General features: G+C 44.3%; 1 protein-coding gene across 1 annotated transcript; it reads right to left on the bottom strand.

Annotated features, from left to right (window-relative positions):
* Positions 1–1,648: 1,648 nt before the first annotated feature.
* dot1l (DOT1-like histone H3K79 methyltransferase) lies at positions 1,649–19,816 on the bottom strand (the record flags this gene model as incomplete). The annotated part of the gene is made up of 28 exons (XM_079220702.1): positions 1,649–2,295; positions 3,561–4,277; positions 4,362–4,435; positions 4,742–4,947; positions 5,079–5,704; positions 5,848–5,890; positions 6,552–6,701; positions 6,822–6,912; positions 7,051–7,490; positions 7,775–7,900; positions 8,107–8,244; positions 8,813–8,914; positions 9,079–9,170; positions 9,448–9,561; positions 9,669–9,891; positions 10,479–10,574; positions 10,657–10,698; positions 11,667–11,773; positions 11,863–11,931; positions 12,415–12,494; positions 12,837–12,892; positions 12,989–13,051; positions 13,190–13,284; positions 14,321–14,549; positions 14,924–14,987; positions 15,230–15,304; positions 15,398–15,441; positions 19,736–19,816. 28 exons carry the CDS (start codon positions 19,814–19,816, stop codon positions 1,649–1,651), a joined length of 4,890 nt encoding a protein of 1,629 aa, XP_079076828.1.
* Positions 19,817–20,060: the final 244 nt, after the last annotated feature.

The raw sequence follows: 20,060 nt of genomic DNA, 5'->3' as shown, positions 1-20,060 counted from the left end.
ACGTTTGATAGCAGAGATAAATACGAATAGGTTTAGCTTAAGAAGTTAAAAATTCCTGCTTATGCTTAAGTTCCTGCTTAAGTATTTTGGCTACGTTCCCTCATTTGCCAAATTGACTGAAGGAAATGGAAATAAAGAAAGTGACTGATAATGTCTAAATAGCACCATCTCATTTAATTCATTTTATCTTTGTTTGTTTTCAAATGAAAATGTACTCGGCATCGTCGGCACATGTTGAAATGTTGCTAATTCATCACAACGGCTGACATCAAAACGCTATTGTGTTCAGCCTACAAACGTACACGGACTTACATATCAAGTTCATTTAGAGAATTGAAATTTGATTACCGTCAGAAAAATACAAAAAAATATCCTTTTAGAAGTAAACTAAGAAACCTTCACTGATATGTTCAATATTTCCATGTGAACGTCGTTAGTTTTGCTCAAGTTAGGAGCAAAGAAAGGAAATATGAGTTTTGTGTGCCGAAAGGGCATTTTTAAGATTATTTTTTTACCACTTTGATTTAAAGGAAAGAGCCTTACAATTAAGTAACCCACATTTGTGATTTTGTTAAAGATGAAAATATTGTAAATCACCAACATAAGCAGAGCTTAACGTGTGTCAACAAACCAGCCTGGCACATCTGCTGCTACACGAGTAACTGTATCTGACTATCCAGTGTGACGTTAGACCAAAAGTTCCTCATCTTGTTTCACACTCTTATGTCGCAACAAATATTGAATTTCACCGAAGAAAGAAAACAGAGACACGAGAGCTTTGCTGGCCGAAAGGCCAAACTGCATGACATCTGAGCAAAGTTCAATGAACTGATCCGAGTGTGCAAAGACATGCACGCATAATATCAAGTGAAACTTTGGAGGGAACGTGATGGGATTCATATCACAAAGGCGGACTATGTGCTTCAATCTGTTCTTAAATGTTACATTAAATCATTCAAACAGATTGTTTCGATAGCGACGAGGACAAAAAAAAAGACATTATCTTACTATTGAGCACCTTTAATTTAAAGCAGACATCAGTTCATTCAGTGCTGAGCAGCAGCAAGTACTGATTTCCTTATTGTAAAAATGTTTTAACACCCGACACATAAACGTGACCAGTACCTATGAATTCTGCTCAAGGCGACTATAGTGGTCGTTAGTGTGTGTGTGTGTGTGTGTTGTATCTCAGAGATCCCAGTACAGAAGCCGGTCTTGGAGGCGGTTGGGTAGTGCAGACGTTTTGAAGCACCAGTGAGTGAGGAGAGTGCCTTAGTCCACACCTGGACATTTGCATAGTTTATTTCATTTTTGAGGTAGTTTTCAACAATTACCTGAAACGTCAAAGAAGAAGAAAAAACAGATGTTGATGAGAGTCTCTCTTGTGTTTCTATGGATTCTATACGGCAACAAACAAAAACAGTAACAAGTTCTGTCCCTTTGATAATTATTACCCAGCTTTTTAATACTTTAGATCTAAAAACCCAGGAATTGACTTACCTTGTTCAATCAGAACAACAGCCCATTTGGAGCACAGGAAATACAGGTATCCTGTCTCTCTCACTCCCTACTAGTCTCTCCCTCTTTCCACCTTCTGATTGCCCTTCGCCCTTCCCCTCTCCATCCTCCCCTCCCCTTCCCCCAAACCCTATCTAGGTCTGGAGCCAGGGAACTGGGAGGTCGTGTAGGTGCCATGCGTGCCCTGAGTCCTCCACATGCTCCCACCACCACCTGAGCTGCTGGCATGTGGTGGCGGGGGCAGCCGAGGGGAGTAGTGCCCTGCGTATGGACAGGACGGGGAGGAGGTTGACAGAGGGGAAGAGGAGGAGAGGGAAGCGGTAGCGGCGGCAGCAGCAGAGACAGAAGCAGAGGAGACAGAGGTGGAGGAGGCGATGGAGAGCGAGAGGGATGACTGAGCTCTCTGGTGGTGGAGAGAGGAGTGGGACAGACGGGACGAATGGAGGGAGTCTGATCGAGAGGACGGCTGGGCGTCAGAGTGCGTGGGTGCTGAGGAGGAGCTGCTGTGCAGTGGGGGAGGGGGCGGCAGGGTGAGCGTGGGTGGAGAGGGGCTGTGCAGGACTGACTGGGTGCGGCTGTGCTGGGACAGGGAGACGGGGAGAGGCGAGGACGTGGAGGCCAGGCGCGTGGAAGTTGGCTGGGGGGTGCTGTGCTGCTGGGTTTGGGAGGAGGTAGAGGAGGAGGAGAGACCGAGCAGAGAGCTGAGGCCTCCAGAGGTGGGCAGTGCCACCCCAAACTGATGGGAGGGCACGGTGGGAACCACGTGGTGAAATATACCTGCAAATCATATAGCAGAAATGGAGGGAGGAGGGTGGGGGAGAGAGTGGAGACAGAGGAGGGGGAAGCAGATAAAAGTGCCAAAGAGAGTGAGAAGGAGGGGGGACAAAGAGAGAAGCGAGGACTGAGCCAGGTTGTGCATAGCGCCAAGCGAGTCTGAGACAAGCACACAGAAAGCAAACAGAGTCAGTCCACTGTGACTGGAACTAAAACAAACGAGTCGGCCAATTTAGGATTGCATTATTATTATATATATTTTTTTGCTTACAAGTGAAATGACTCTGACATACGACTCCGACAGATACACCCACAGAAAATGACAATATAGTAACGTAATAGTTATGTGAAACATTTCAGTAATTCATGGTCAATCAGTTCCCATTGGTTCAGATTTTTCAATTTCTTTTGAAACATTTTTGTTAAGCATTCATTGTTAAAAACATTTTCCAAGGGTGTTTCCAACTGCAGCACTCAAACAGCCCATCCACGTCAAAGCGAGGCAGCAGTCAGTCAGTCGGGCTGCACAATTACTCAAATATTAGTCGCCATCACAATGTTGGCATCTCACAATTAAATGAACATGATCGACTGTGATATTGAGGTTTTATAACGCACGCTCCGCTTCAGAAGTTGAGCGCTTGCTCGACCAACGGACAGCCACCAGGGGGTGATCGAGGAGTTTTGGCTTCCTTTTGAGCGGCAGCCTCAGAAAAACTAAATGTTGCAGCTTCAGTTCAGAGTAGAAGACAAATACTTTATAATTTACTCCGTCTGCTGTCTGTTGCATTAAAAAAATAAAAGCACTGAATTCATGTGAAGAAAACCCTTATTTTAAGTCTTATTAAGATTCTTTAATTAGCAGAAATGTTGCCTTGCACAACATGAAAGTAAAATCAGTGCTCTTCTAATCGAATTATGGGTAAAAATATTTGGTAGAATTTAATTTAAAGTGAAAGCATTGCGCCATTTATTTAAATCTGAACGTGCAATCAAATATTTTTGTCAATTCATAATTGTGATAAATAATCGTGATCTATTTTGGCCATAATTGTGCAGCTCCATCAGTCAGTCAGTCAAACTGTCAGTGAGGCAGACGTAGCAGCGTTGGACCTCCACTCACCTGGCTCTATTAGCAGGCCCACTCCCTTGGACTCATTCTATTCTTCATCACGATGACTCCAGACTAAGACTATGACCTCAAAATTGACTGCTCAGCGATCCCAAGGAAAAGCTTTACACGATCAGTTTGTCGCTACGATGCTCACCTCCAGCCGCTCCCCCGGTCAGCCCAGCACTGGAGAAGCTTCCCAGGGCTGAGTGTCCGTTGACGAGCCTCGGGGTCCCACTCACCGTGGATCCGCCCGTCTGGGCCCCGAACAAGGACTGTAAGACCGAGGCCCCTCCGAGTGGGAACTGCGACCCCAGGTACTGCCCCACGGAGGATCCTGTGGTGGAGGAAACTGCTACAGGACCGCCCCCCACTTTCCCACTCAGAATGCCGCCACCACTGCTGGCAGCAGCAGATATAAAGAGGTTCTGACTGGCCATGCCGCTGCTCGTCTTCATCTCCCAGTCGCGAGGGGCCTTCTGTTTCTGGAGGGCCTGGCGCTGGTCTGAGCCACTGCCTCCCTGGGCGCCGCCGCAACCACCACCACCACTGCACCCAGCACCGCCGCTGCACCCAACCCGAGGCCCTGCATCCTGACTGAGGAAGGGGTTGGGGTTCGTGTAGCTGGATGACTCTCCGTCACTTCCTTTCCTCCCCTGCTGATGCTGCTGTTTGTGGTCAGAATCTGAGTCAGTTCCCCGGCAGGACCCCCCCATGCCAAAGGGGGAGCCGCCCTGTCTCAGGTCAGAGTTGGGTTGCTTGGGGTCGGAAATGGGTGAAAAGGTGGATTTCCACTTGCAGTTAGAGGACAAGGAGGACGAAGAGGAGGTCTCACTGCCTGTGCTGTTTCCACTACTGCTACCAGACTTCCTGACTAGTGGAAGAGAGAAGACAGACGGCTTGGCATCAAGTCGCAGAAGTACAAGTTTTTATTAAAAGTGACATTTTCTTTTCTTACCTCTCTCACCATCCCCATGTCTACCAGGTCCATCTCTGCTCTCCAAGGATATAGTGGCAATTTTTCTTTCAATTCTAAAACAAATAACAAAACAGTCACAAAATGAGATAGAGCCCCTTTACCATCTGCAACAGAGCTGATCAAAAGGCATGAGGTCATATTTGTATCACTGGCTTCAGATTAAAAGTAGAAAGGGAGGAAAACATTGGCAATGGTCAACTGGTTACTAAGCAACAACCTCAAAGACTTCATAAAAATGGAAAACACAGCCTGCAGCGGGAGTGGAGACGAATACAGTAATCTTGCAAGAACAGGCAGTTCAGCACGTACATTGTTGTTATTCTCATCTTCTAGTAATAATATTATAATGACTATATTACCGTGAACTGGAGCTGTCGGCAGGGTATCCCGAGTCCTCGTCGTCAGAGCTCGGGGCGGAGGAGTAACGACCCGTGCCGTTGAGCTCCAGGGGACGCTCTCTCTTCAAGATGGGAGGCTGGTCCAGGTCGGGCCCAATGGGGCTTCGGCTTGATTGTTCTGGGGAGGAGATGGCAGAGATCTCCAGAGGCTGGTTGATGTTGCTCACCTGTTGACGGGCAAATGACAACTAATATTGGCAAATATAAAAACAGGTCTTGAATTCATTGCCTTCATCCTCAGAGAAATCATTGTGGACAGACTAAAGACCGGCAGGACTTCATTAACACATGTTCTCACCATGGAGCTAATGTTGAGTGGCGACCCTGAGGAGGGGTTGTTGGAGACCAGCCCGGGGAACGACCTCCTCTTTGGGGATCCGCTGGCTCCGACGGCCGCGGTGGAGCTGCGTTTCCTTCTCCCCCGCTTGCGGCCCTCCTGAGAGCCGAGGCCGTGAGAGGAGTGCGATGACGACGTGTGTGTGGGTGTGTGAGTGTGCTGCGTGTGCTGCGTGCCGGGGGACTGATGGTGGTGGTTTCCATGGCTACTGTGGTATCCCTGCTTGTTGCCAGTGTGATGGTGGAGGCGCGCTCCTCCGGCCATGCTGCCTCCGCTGCCTGACGAAGAGGAAGACGAGGAGGACGAGGAGGAGGAAGAGAAGAAGATTCTCCTCCGCAGTTCATTGTCCTGGGGCTCCGTGTCGGACTCTCCTCCTTGGCGATCCTGTCCGTCTTCTGGAAGAATCCTAGGGGGCCCATCTGCATACTGAAGCACCCCACCAGTGCCGGGAGGAGGGCTCTGGATGGGACCTCCTCTGCCCATCGGTCCGGTCAAAGTGTTGGGGTGCGGTGGAGGTGATGAAGAAGCACCATTGTGGTCCTCAGGATGGGGACCTCCATTCATCATCCCTGAGCTGGATGAATATCCTAAACAGAGGGAGTTAAGCAGCACAGGAAGAGTATAAAAACACAAAATATAGAATGCACTTTATTAGCAATAAATAAGCAACTGATCACATTTGGTTTTATAATAACAGTGAGAATAATGTGTGACCAAAGATAATTCTTACCATTGGTCTGACCTGACTGAGATACAGGACTCGGAGTACTTCTCTGAAATTATGAATGCAGACCAGGGTTATTGTTATTATTAGCAATGAACAATTTGTCATAAACTGAGACCAAATATAATTATAGTGTGGTTCAAAACTATTACAAATAAAATAAGAATGAACTTAAATATATTTCAGTTATATTTTTTGAGCTATGATACATCAAACCCAATGAAGGAAACAGCATGAATTTCCTTCAACTCTCGGGGCATTGAACCACAGAAATAGAAAGCATCGTCATTCCAGGAGACGGTACAATGCTGCAATAGTTTCATATTATGGTCATTACTATGCAGTTCCCCTACGTCCAACCCCCTCCTAAAAATAACTAAAACTACGGTAAAAAAAAAATAGAAAAACAGCTAAAACTAAATTAGAATGCATTAAAACTAATTGAAAATGCCATAATAATATAATATTGACGCAGACAGTATATCAAAATGTGAAATCCAAAGAAACAATATAAAAAAATCTCAAATTTGATCAATTTAAACCTGCGGTTAACCAGGTGAAACGACTTGACCCAACATATTTGTAACCTGTTTATCTTACTGCCAACACGTCATCAATAGAATTCGTCACAAGTTAACTCTTCATTTATTACATCGGCACTAATGTACAAGTACTTCCTGACGATGCCTACGTCACAGCGCTGTACTCACCAGTCTCTCAGCGCGGCTGGGCAGCACCACGCTCGCCAGAGGGATGCTGACTGGTAGTTTACTTGGATGGACTGTGCTCAGGGGGATACTTATTGGAAGGCTTGTAATGCTGTTGTCACCCTGAATAGATGGGCTCCTCTCCTTACCAGCCTATATGTTAGAGCAAAGTGAACACTATTGTTAACAGTGAGACAGCTGCAAGGAAGGTAGAAAACATGCACACATATCATTAGTGCAAGTGCACAGACGGCGAAGAATGACAACATTTACCCTCTCGAAACCTTTATTCTGGACATCAGATGGATGAGGAGAGGGGCAGTTCAGTTTGGCTCCAAGCGGGGAGTTAACAAATACAAATTCCCTAAAAGAAACAAAAACAGAAAATGGCAAATGTAGCTTCAACTAGTTTGCTGTCCATTGCCTTGGGAAGAAACTTGGGAGGCCGTGATAATAAAAAGGATCACCATGAAAAAAGTGTGCGCTTTTAGTATCAACCGACCTGTGTGTGGTCATCCCCGGACCTCTCAAGTGACCAGAGGCATTTGGGTCCTGGTTCAGGTGCCTCCGCAAGGCGATCTTAGCGGGGGAGAAACGTGTGTAATCCGGAAGAGCGTAGGAGGAGATTTGCTGCCTCTGCCGTGCGTCGGGGATGGCGGGTACGATCTCATGGTCTGGAGAGATGGGTAGGTAGCGAGAAAGGAGCTCCCCCTTGGCGTTGGCCCGGTCGAAACAGTGTGAGCTCGTGCCATTGATGGACAGCTCCTGGCTGACACCGTTGAAGGCTGGGGCCAAGGACAGGCCGAGCTTAGAGGGGTCCATGTCGGTGGAAGCGCGCGACTCCAGGCTCTTTCTGTACGGGGAGCCGTCACAGGGGCTGTAGGATTTGAGCTGAAGCAGCTCCTGCTGCCTTTGACTTTTCTCCAGCTCCACAATACTGATCTACAAACACACACCAGGGGGAGCCATTACACTAGAAAACAGACCTACGACAACTTGGACATGTTTAGGAAAATGTTTGTGACAGGGATTCAGCAACTCTTTCTGAAAGCTACATTTTTATTCAGTTTACGGGGCTAATTCTTTTGACAGTCTCTCGAAGGAATGAAAGAAGGGGCCAGACAACACACAGCAAGTAAGGAGTAAACAAGAGGTGGAGAGAGAGAGAGAGATAGATACAAGCATTTGGTATTGAATCCCAAAAATTGAGGAGGTGGACTGTGTACCTGCAGCTCCAAACAGTGTCTCTGCTTCTCAGAGATTTGTCTGCGCAGCGCCTGCTTCTCCTTCAACAAACTCTCCAGACACAAAGAGCCCCAATCCAGCTTCAGCTCCTCGCATCGAGACTTGAGCTGGAAAACAACAAACAAGCACACCTGCCGTTATTCACTCAATAGGAGAATGCTCAAGCGACAGTGAAATATCAATTTATATTGTCTTGACTACAGCTGAACTGGGACTTCAACAAACATTCCACAAATGCATAGCAGCAGGAATGGTGACTCGCTGGGGATGATGCCGTAGTAACAGGTTACAACAACAAGCCCTGAGGTCTCACCAGTAGCAGGCTGTGGTCTCTCAGCAAGGCCATGTCTCTCTCCAGCTGCTTGGTCTGCTCTTTCAGCTGACGATTGTGGGCAGATATCTCCTTCTGGGCTTGCAGCAGGTCTTCCACAGTCAAGGCCTTCACTCCCAGCTGATCCACACAGACACACAGCGCTTTACATCAGCTACGAATACATAATGCCTAAACAAGAATTTAACATAAATGAAAAACCTCTCTTCGCTATTCTCCAATGGTCGAAGTTCTCACCCAGTTACAGTGATGTACATTAGTAGGTTTTAGCATGTATTCTTCCCAAACGGTCTCAGTATGTCAGGAATATTGTCTTTTTCGGTAAATGCAATATTTTGCAACAGACTTGAAGTTTCAACCAGAGCAGCTTTGGGTTAAGAAACTAAAACCCTGAAAGAAAACTCCATCTTTCACATTCCAGTTGTGTTTCTCTGACTGTTTGAATCATGCTAATCTGGAAATGGGATATACATGGACAAGGGATTTAATCATCCATCAAATATCCGTATTTAAGCACCAATATTAAAACACATGCTGTGCTTTGGATTTATGTTTAACCTTATTAATTATTTTAAAATAACTTCATAAGGACGGATGAGAGTCCAGAAGCAACGATGGAAAACAATATAACAATGTTCTTGTGTCCGTACAGCTGTGTAATGGAGAGAAATTAAGAATCCGTTCTTACCTCATCTAGTTTGGTCTGAAAGAGACCTTTGATCTTGTCCTTGTGGATCTGACAAACAGAGTGGAGCTGCTCCGCCTGTCCTGACAGGTCACTGTGTTTTTGCTAGAGACAGAAAGCAAATATTACAGGTAAGGATTTGGGCAAAATTGCAAAAACATTAAGAGTTTTTTGGGGGGTTGTTTTAGGTAGAGGCCACTGAATGTGTAGTAGCAGGGAAATGGCCACCATAGCAAATCAATAATGTCTGCAATGGCATTACTCATTACCTTCTCCTGTTCTAAAAGCTGCTGCAGGTTGGATCGGTACTGAGGAGTCTTCATGTGGGTCATGAACTGGAGGTATTGAACTTTGATGTTATCTGTATAAGAGGGTTAGGGACACAGAGGGAACAAGAGAGCAAAAACACAGGATATACTTTTATTAGTTAGGTTGTCTCAGACACCAAACCCATTCACATGCAGGCTAATATTACATCTGAACAGGCTTCAAGTCTCTCCTTCTGACCTCTCATTTGTAAATTCTGCTCCCCTCACTGTTGCATTAACTTTTCATAGGGATCAAAATGTCTGGTGTAATACGAAAGACTACTTTAAACAAGACAGATAAAACATGTGTCCGGGTCTTCATCGGCTCACCCAGCAGTTGTTGCAGACCAGGAGGAGTCGGGCTCAGAAGCAGTTGACTTGAGGGATAGTGCTGGACCTTGGGAGGTAGCTGGTAGAAGGGGCTCTGAGGCGGTCGGTATGCATCTGGACACACAAGAAGTATATTCACGTAAGCCATACAGTGTAGCTGTAAAGAGGGCGTTTAGTCATTTCTGTAATATGAGGCGTCATCTGTGTGTACGCTCTCTGACCCTGAGGGGGCGCCGCAGAAAGGGTCTTGGCATGCAGCAGATCCAACGCGCTCTGATTCTTCTTGTTTTTCTTCTCAGCAGCCGGGGGGGCGGCTTTCTTGGGACGACCACGTTTCTTGTTCAACTTGCGAGCTTTGGGCAGGAGTCGGGCTCGTCGAGGTTTAGCAGAGGCCTTGACCACCGCCACCAAGCTAGGACGCTCGTCCTCACCGCAGGAGTCCTGCTGTAATACACATGGACATATTCATACAAAGAGCACGGAGAGCTACAGCTGCACGTTGATAGATGTGTATATAAACCAAGAAAAAAACATTTCAGGGTCAAAATGGCAAACAATATAGAAAAAGGTCATGCACTTCAGGGGTCGAAAAACCACATGGATGCAATTCTGAGCTTTAAAGTCACCGGTTCATGTAACTGTACAGAAAACATGTGTGGGGCTGCCAACTCTCACTCATTAACAATGAAACGCAATCGATACTATACACACACACTCTTGCACCACACTTCCATTTTCTCGCATTGAAAAACGTTGAAAGGACACTGATGTGCTGTGGTAAGCACGTCGTTTCAGGTCGGTCAATATCATCTCTTTCAGGATGACTAGAAGATATTTTTCTGTACAGTTCGAGAAAATCTAAAGGGAAGGTCAGCTGAAATTACGTGACGACATTTTCTTCGGCCACAGTGCACAAAAAGTTTAAAAATGGTGCAATAAAAATAAAAATGGAGTTGTGCATTCAAGTTCATTCATATTTAACACCCATCTAACTGGTTATATAACATAACGTAAATCTGTTCATGTCTTACCTTGTTTTGTTCTTTCGGTTTGGTTGGCGTGGTGCTATTGCTTTTGCTATCCTTCGTATCCTTCTGCTGACGTCGCCGAGCGACCTCTTGCTCCTCCTGATAGAAGATGGACACATTTAATTGTTTGATACAGAAAATGACTCTAGTCAATACACCGAGGAAGAAGAACATCACTTACCCTGAGTTTAGGATTTTTGAGACTAGCAAAATAGTTTTCAAGCTGAAAAACAAGACAAGAAAAATGTAATAATTAGATCATTGTTTTTTATAAGTGCTAACATTCTGTCTGTTTGTTGTTTACATGAACATTGGCTGTAAAACCTATTCAGAAATATCGTTGTGAAGATGTTTTCTAAATCCCTGTACAGTCTGGACTGCGTACATAAAATGTGGTATGTGCGTCATTAAAGGTTATGTCTCTCGTTACATCTAAACATATACTTGTTACTCTTTTAAAGCAAACAAATAAATATATATATTTTTTTTTTTGAGTTGTAGACATGCTCATTTTTATTCCTTTTCTACCAAGTTTTGGGATTATTGAAATAATAACACAGGCTACTGACAAGTCAATTGCTGCAGACACAAAACCTCCATGCACGAGGTCCGCTGGCTGTTGGTCGCAGCGCTTGCAGTTTGTGTAACTTTCAACAGAAGCTTTCGACCAGTCGCCCTTTGACATCGGCAGTTCTTTGAGGTTGATTTGCCTTTACTTAACCATAAAAACCAATCCTCCAAATTAATGGGAGAAAAACGACAAAAACAAATCCATATTGGGACATTTATGCTATGAACAGCCACACTTTCATCAAGTGGCAACACAGATCAAGATCGTCACTTGCACTTTCTCGGCAGTCTGCCGTCTCCCACTGGGACTCCCGCTGATAACAAGGGTTTGCGTTAACTAGTTGCCAGATTGACACACACATCAGTGTTATCTCATGCCCCTGATGTACCCTCTGTGTTCTGTCCTCACTCAGACGGCTTACTTCTGGGACTTACTACTCATTCAGACAATACCAGCTGTTGTTATGACAGTCCTTCTCTGGAGTTTAGTTTCCTCTTTGTCTCTCATGTATAATGTGTTTGTGCTGCTTCAGGAGTCATGTAGTGTTGTATTGGTTTGTCAAGGTCTCCTCTAATAAACAATATAAACTCTGCCCTCCTCAAAACATCTTCAGTACTTACTATAGTGCGGTCTATGGTATGCAGGTAGTAGGAAACTGGCTTTCCAGTCCAGGACACGGAGCCCCTCAGTGGAGAAAGCTCCACCACGCGCATTATTGTGCCAATATCTGAAGAAGTCACGGCACTGCATGTCAGATACACGTCAAAGGAAGCATGAGATGTTGAAATTTGCTTTTCCACTAATTGTGGTACTTACCACTTAAGTTTCGACTGTTTATTCTAAAATTTAATGGCGCAAAAGGTTTGGAAGATACAATTTTTCCACCTGTGGAAATAGAAAACAAAACCAAGTCAATAAATACATTTTCTTCAGATTAACTATAGTGGACACAGTAGCTCCTATGACAAGCAACATAAAGCAAACCTATGATGAAAAACACTTCCAAATCACTTCCCCCAATTAGAGCCAGTAATGCATAGAAACATTCAGCATACCTTCAGCCAGTTATTTAAATCACCAATAAATACATTCCCATTGAAAAAGTTGTGAGAAAATAGACCACTAGCATCTGGTATTAAAAGCCTTATTTGTCAACTTCTGATCAGATTGCTCCTGAGGCCCATTAAACATATCAATTTGTTGTGGCTCATCAACCATCTGCTCTGCCATACAACTCATTTAGTGACATTTAAAAAGATAAATGAACACAGAGCGCACTGTGGAGGTTAAATCACTCCTGGAATGAGAATCCCATATTTCTATCTCATTGTCACGAAACAATTTCGAGGTTCGCCGAAGAATACTAACCTTCCTTCATGTTAGCAAAGCGCTCCTTCAGCTGGTGATCTACCTCTGGACCAAAGGCAAAGTTATTCACAAAAATAATACTGCAAGACAGATGGAGAAAGAACATTTTTAGATCTACAGTTGGAAGTAAATACAAGATATATATTTTTGGCAAAGTTCCGCAGACACAATTATTGAAGAATTGCTCGCTATCCTCTAAACCTTTTTTTAAATATAGGAGCTCTGCTTAGGATTCAATATTTGGATACCTAGTCATCTGTAAATATGTTTCATAATGGTAGCTTTTATTACAGGACTGAACCTTTCTATTACAATGGCTTCTATTTTGCCTTTTGCCTATAAATTCAGCATATAAGTGGTCTCGTTGGAAAATGGAAATCGCTTCTCTCAGACAGTCACGGTGACCCGGCTTGGTATAACACCTTGTGTTAGCGATCCTTTCCTTCCATTCTTCAGACAAAAAGTCACCTCTCTCTAGCTGAAAGAAACAAAGCATGCCGGGTTAAAAACTCTGAATAACCGCAGAACAATATTTAAAAGTTCTTTAAAGGATGTATTATGATAGTCAACTTACTGTGTACTCCCCATGTTTCTTCCCATACCATTTCATCCACTTTTTAAACTCATTATCCATGCTCTGAGAGAGAGAGAGAGAGAGAGAGAGAGAATGTGAATATTAACATCCAAACCAAAATGCTGCTGTGGTGTGTTGCTACAGGGTAATGATAAGATGAAATGTGAAATATCCCTCTGGTCCTGCGATTTATGTAGTTACCTCTGCATAGGTAGCTGGAATGTCAGCTTTCTCTACACCGTAGTAGTGTTTACAGGTGGTTGCTGCTGCAACCTGCAGCACTACCTGCCCCACTCCTGCAAAGAAGAAGACAATGGGTTGAATCTTGCACCAAACAGACAAAGACACCCGGGCTGGCCAAGAGCCACCTGGTTTATAGCTTCAACGGTTACTTGGGTGTTTTTCAACCTGGACCCTATTTTGTGACCAAGTGACAAAGTATTGAGCGAGAACGCTGCTGCCACTAAACGCTGCAGCCATGTAATCACATTGCGCAATTCCTCACAGTCAAACCAGGTGCACCTAAAAGTGCTCTTTTTGGCTACTGACCGGTTCAGATTGGTATTATAAGTGTCTGACAACATCATGGAAAGGACCCTACAGAGAAATACAACATTTTGTCACCTTTTGTTTGATTCGGTCTGTTTTTTTATGTCTCTTGATTTAAAATCTTCATAATCTTAATAATATTTAGCCATGACATTGAAAATCCTTTTGCCAACACGAAGCTAAGCTTCCTGTACTCCAACATATCTGACAACACTGGCAATCCCCTTTCCAACTCTCACTCACTTTTCCGCCACTGTCTTCCGGCAACAACTCCCATGACACAACAGATAGACCGGATCAAAAACTAGTTATTTCTCTTTAGAGTCCTTAACTTAACTTTTGCCACAACATTATCATGACAGTCTGAGCCTGTCAGTGGCAAAACCAAGGACTTTTAGTGGAGGTTGTTTGGCATTTGGCAGCAAGGAGTTTTCCCAAGAGATTACATTGCCGCCCGTTCATTGTCAGCCGCCTGCAGCTTTCTCGTTAAACACTCGACCAATTTCAAAAACGTAGACACGAAAACACCGGAAAGCAGGGTTCAGGTTCAAAAACAAAACAAAACTCTTGAATTGATGATAACCATTTGTTCTTTCACCGCACTGGCATCCTGATTTACTCCTACAACTTCATTGTACTTTATGTTTTTTCATTGTAAAATAAAGAAGATTATTTGTTGTTGTATCAAAAAACGTTCCCACGACATAAGAAAACTGTCAATCTATGAATAACATATTTAATCTGGGGATACACTACTACGTCCCAAAATAGCAGCACACTAACCACTGCCAAGGTCAACGAAAGTGTCATCTTCCATCATTTCCATCTCGCCGATGATCTGAGCAACAAGGTCGAAAGAGGTCTCCCCGTACACCTCGGGGGAGAAGGGCTCATAGTTGTTCAGCTTCTCCGGGTCGGTAACTGAGTGGTTGTACACCTGCTGTAGGATGTGTCTCAGCAGCCCGTTGGAAGGACGCTTGTTCAGCTTCATGGGCTGGGTCGTCCCTTTCCACTATAGGGCGGGGATTATATTTTTATTCACACAAAAACTCTCAAAGTACAGCATAGAGGCTTTCCCCACATCAGTGTGCAGATATTATCCAGCGGTGCTTGCCTTTCAAAGAAAAGGACAAAACAACACAATAATTATGTTGTTGTATAATGTGTTTCTGGAAAACTAAATTATAATTTCTGAAGGAAATATATGAATAATTATAATAATTTTGGGTCATGCGTGGCATTGATGGCGTAACACGATGATAGACTCACAGAACACTGATACAGTGTTGCTCACTTTTAGTGATTAATGATTCCGCATTCACTTCACCGACAGAGCACTAAAAACCCTCCACACACACACACACAGACACACACACACAGACTCACCAGCTGGTGGATGCTGTCGATGGCCCTGTTGTACTTATCACAAAGTCTCTGCATACTCTCGAAGCTAAGAGTAACAAGACACAAAATGAAAACAATCATTTAGTACAAGATGAAAGATAACACCCTTTTTTTTATTACTATTTTACTGTTGACTATTTTCAACATTGCATACATTTTCATCTTAATGTAACTGAGTAACTGTGTCTATTGTGACATAGATATTTACTGTGACTGACCCACCTCAAACAAATTAGAAAACAAAGACTTGTTAAATACAAACGGATTTTGACGTGACACTCAGCTCACCTCTTGGTGTCGTAGTCAATGAGTACGTAGTTTTCCATTGCCAGTTTGAGGTCTGGGATCTCTTCACACACCCACCTAGAGAAAGCGCACACATAACGTCACTAGATCATACACCCGACACAGGCGCTTACAGTCATTTGTGAGAGTTGAGGAGTAAATGCCACTTACCGAATGGTCTCGATGATTTCATGAGCAGCGTCATGGTGTTTATCCTGAAAACAGAAAGAAGTAACAAAATATAAATAGCTCTCAATGTGATGCAATAAATTCAACAGCACCAGAAACTATAGCTTCCAAAATGACCATAAAGTTTAATCATCACCTCTTAAAAACACTATAGCCTTCGTGACTGTCGGGTTTATTGCAGGACTGTTTTATTACACTGCATCGGGTTAAGCTCGGTGCACCCAATTAAACTGGCAACTGAGTTTCAAAAGCCCCAAACAGTCTTATAAATATAGAAAACGTCATAAACCAGGCAACACAATAATGAGTGGATAAAAAGTATACATTCATCAAAAACGCAGACACTCACTGAAATAACTCAATTCCAGCTTCATGTTAACATGTTGCAATGAACGCTAGAAATGTAATGTCCGATTCATCCTCTCAGGGCAGAAACATCTCACAGACACAACAGCCAAAGATACAACAGTGAGCACACGTCACTGAATGCTGTTTAGACTACTCAGGAACTCAATGTTTACAACACATACACTCTGTAATTTAGGTGCGATAATGTCATTCCTCCTAGTAGCCATTTCACTGCAGCGAGAACAGTTTTTGAAAGTTGACTTTACTGTATAAAATGACTTGTTTTGACCTCTAGGATAATCACAGCCTCATGAAACCACAAACTAAAGACCTTGGACATCAAGAGGATGCATGGCTTTCCCATGTATCGGTTGGTGAGGAATTTTCAGAACGGGATGTGCTCAACATCCAGTCGTAGAAAAATGCAATTCTTGCAGAAACCTGCAGATGCCAAAAGGTTTTGTTACAAAATCACAGCATGGATTTATCCATATCGTCTTAATGTGGTATTTGGAGAACCAAATCTGTGTAGCAAATGGTATCAACTAAACAATGCTGCAACAACTGATTACATAATCGAGCACGGGAAGCATAACGTTCTTCGCCCTTTTACACTTTCAACATCCGAGTAGGTGTCTACCATAACACAATGTGTATTACACATTTAGAACGAGAAAAACAGTGCCGAGCTAAACTAATAAATAACTAACTTAAATATCCCCTCCCCCTTGAGTCTAGAACAAAGCTTCATACAAATAAGATAAGATTGTAATGATATTGATCACATGCAGGGAGTCTATAGTTAGGGAGTGTGCTCAGCAGCTCTGTGGGAGTAATAGGACTCGAGTTACACCCAGAGCGCAGCCAGCCTGAGCCTGTTGCCTGAGCTGACCCACTGACCCACTTTCAGTCTCCGGCTCCAGCGCACTGCCAAGAAGAGCCTCTGGTGGGGGGAAAGAAAAGAGGGGAACGTGAGAGCGGAGGAGGAGAAATCAGAGGGTAAAAGGAAAGAAAGTGAAAGTGAGAAGAGCTAGAAAGTGGGGAAAGTGAGAAGGGGGGGGGGGCCGAGAGAGGTGGAAAAGCCCGGTATTTGTCAGCTGTTTGGAGGCCTGGCACAGCGACCACAGCGAACAGCCCACAGCTGGGAGCGCCTGGCTTCCCGCTCAATACTGCCCGCCATTACTACACAAACTTCCGCCAAAGCTCAAACATGCATGGCAACGCAGGAAATCCACTGCTATTTCTGCGGCTACGTCTATACGACCAAGCTAGCCGCCAGCTGTGCTGCTAATAAGCAGCATGGCCTACAAATCTTCTTCAGCAGATTCAACACTCTGTGTTCCACTAAATATAGAAGGTGTAAAAGTTGTGAGAGTATATGAAAGAGACTCTGTGAGTGAGCGACTGAGATGCTGAAGGGGGGAGGTCACCTGCTCACACAAAGACGGCACACAGCAACACCAGCAAAGGGCTGCTGCTAAAAATAAACACCGCCTGAAAGCTCGAGTCAGACAAAAAAAGAACAGGAGACCTCTCTCTCTCTCTCTGCTGTGGTTATACTGACGCATGCACGACTCCTCCTTTCCTCACCACCCCTTCAGTCAATCTCTCCTTACATCTGTGTGACCCATGGTGGGTGTAGGGGTTTTACGCTACGCGCCGCTCCACTACATGTACGTCAGCATCTTACGAGAACAAATGACACCCGCTTACACCCTTGTACAACTCTTACTCACCACGGAATACTAATTCTCTCAAACAAACACTGCATCAGCATTTAAAACAAGATACCTGTACAAGCTTTCCGTCTAATGATTCAGAGAGGATTTGTGAAAAACATGTGTACACTGGCGGATGACTACAAGCATACTGCTAATCAAGAGAAGCTGTCTCGACAAGAAATTGAAGCTTTGTAAATAATAGGTGAAGTTCACAGGTGAGAACCAAACAAAAGACGTTCAGCAGTATTTGAGCAGCAGCATGTCTTTTAAACGCTTTGTAGACCCGGTTAGTGCCAGATGGACAGAAGTGCTGTTCATATGGAAGCATTTACAGATGCACAGATGTGGGGATTTAGTGAGAGATGGGGAGACAGACAGGGAGAAACACAGAACGAATGAAAGTATTTTCATGCGCTTCATTCGGGTGGCTGGATTGGAGTAAAAGCATGCATTATATTGCAACGGCATTTACAACAGACACGTTGTGTGTATCACAACACACACAGCACTGTCTTCATGCTCTGTGGGTGAGATCAGCGATCTCAATGCGCTGGGGGAGTGGAGAATGAATCTTGATGGAGGGGGCTCTGTTGTTAACAGGAAGCAGTTTAAACGTGACTGGGGAAGAAGAGAAAGAAAAAAAACACACACTGGCATGTGTTTTTGTATTTTATTAATATAGCATTGCTGAAGAGAAGCAGTCTCTGCTTCCTCCCTCCCTGTAGTGTTGACCATATGGACATGAGAGGATGGGAGAAGAGAGAGGAAGTCTTTCCCCTTTGAAAACAGGAGTGCACCGCCACATGAATAGGCTCCATATTGCAGAACTCCACATGCCGGACTATCAGCTGTTTCTAATTCAATGGAGGACAGCTAGCCCCCCATATAAATAGATATTGTGCTGATCGAACACTTTATTCTACATTGCTAACATGCCTGCTCTTGTATTGAGGCAGCAAATTCAGCAGGGTGGAACGGTTAGTGTCATCAGATTGTGGCCTGGTGTAAAAGGGAGCGTCAACTGTCAGCCAAAGTAGAGAGGAGTGGCTGATAACATCAGCAAGTACCTCTGGCTCAGTGACTTGTCACCCATTCAGTACACAACTCAATGAACAACAAACCAACAAAGAGCTGGAACTGAAACAACCAGACTGCCGTGCTAAGTACAGCGTGGGTGGAGATGAGAAACACCGAAAGACCCCACTCAGACATTCTGAGAAATGCAGCTTTTTTTCCCTCACCCTTTTTCTGTCAGCACTGACTGTCTCGCCGCAATTACTATAAAGGAGAAACACAACTTAAAGTGAACTACACGTCACTTAAAAGATCATAGAACTTTCAAATAGCTTCCTTTTCCGTTTGTCTTCAATGAGTCAACGACAACCAGCCACTGATGTGCAGACAGCAGTGTATGTGGAAATACAGTATGTAAGAGAGAAGTAGTCTCGGGCTGGTACTGACTGAGCAGGAACTAAATGAATGTGAAGAACTCAAACAACCAAACACAACCATCTGGTCTCAACCACAGAAATGCCATTAGATTAAACAATAATAAACACACACACACACACACACACACACACACACACACACACACACACACACACACACACTAAAGGAATGCCATACGACACATTTCACATGCCTGCAGCATCGAGAAACACAGACTTCAGAGAGTTCACACAAACATCTTGTAGATAATCTAGATTATTTACGTTATACGTCCTTTATAATTGTTTGTTTGCAAAAAATGGCAACATTAGTTGCAGAGCAGAGAAAAAACGTGTATGACATACGAACGCTTTGCATGTGTCACAGTAAGAAGCGAGACTCTTTGGACAAATACAAACTAAGTTAGTGTGTTACTGACATCAGTTTAAGTCGCTCCAATTTCAAAACATCTTGTTACTGGCTGTCAACGTGCGTCCTGGTTGTACTTGTCGCTACTTGTAACGTTAACCTTTTTAATCCGCTCACGTGAACCGTAGTCTGCATGTTTATATTTTCTGGGTAAATCACTTTTGGTGGTTGCTGAAGTCGGGAAAAACAATCTAAAATGTCACCCGCAGTTTGCGGACACGCACGCGAGGTCTGTCACCCTCCCCGACCAGTACGACCTGATCCCCCGGACGAGCCATGGCTCCTTCAGCTAGCCCGTGTTAGCAACGAGCTAACGTTAGCTAACAAAGACACACAGCAAACAGACACAATATGTACATGTAGCCGGTGGATTTTGAGGTTTAACACTCACGTATACTGGTAACGGCCACGGGTAGCCAGCAGGTTCTGCTCCAACCGGCGATTTGAGCTTCAGCTCCAGCTTTTCTCCCATCCTACACTTCGCGGCGGCTCGGCTGAGGCGGCTCGCTAGTGACTGCTCTCTGTTAGCCAGCTGGTCGGTTAGCGGGCGAGCTACAACGTGAACATTTTTGTATGAAAACAAATACGTGGAAACGCGCGAAATAAAAAAGACGTCGACTCTCGCGCGGTAAACACCCACACGACGCGGTCGCGTGTGTAAATGTGTCCGTCTGGGTTTTGTGTTTAGAAGAAAAAAAGCCTGGTTATGTCCACTG

The sequence above is a fragment of the Taurulus bubalis genome, assembly GCF_910589615.1.
Source record: "Taurulus bubalis genome assembly, chromosome: 7".
Classification (NCBI taxonomy): Eukaryota; Metazoa; Chordata; class Actinopteri; order Perciformes; family Cottidae; genus Taurulus; species Taurulus bubalis.
Note: the sequence above shows the minus strand (reverse complement) of the source record. Positions and strands in the feature narration are given on the sequence as shown.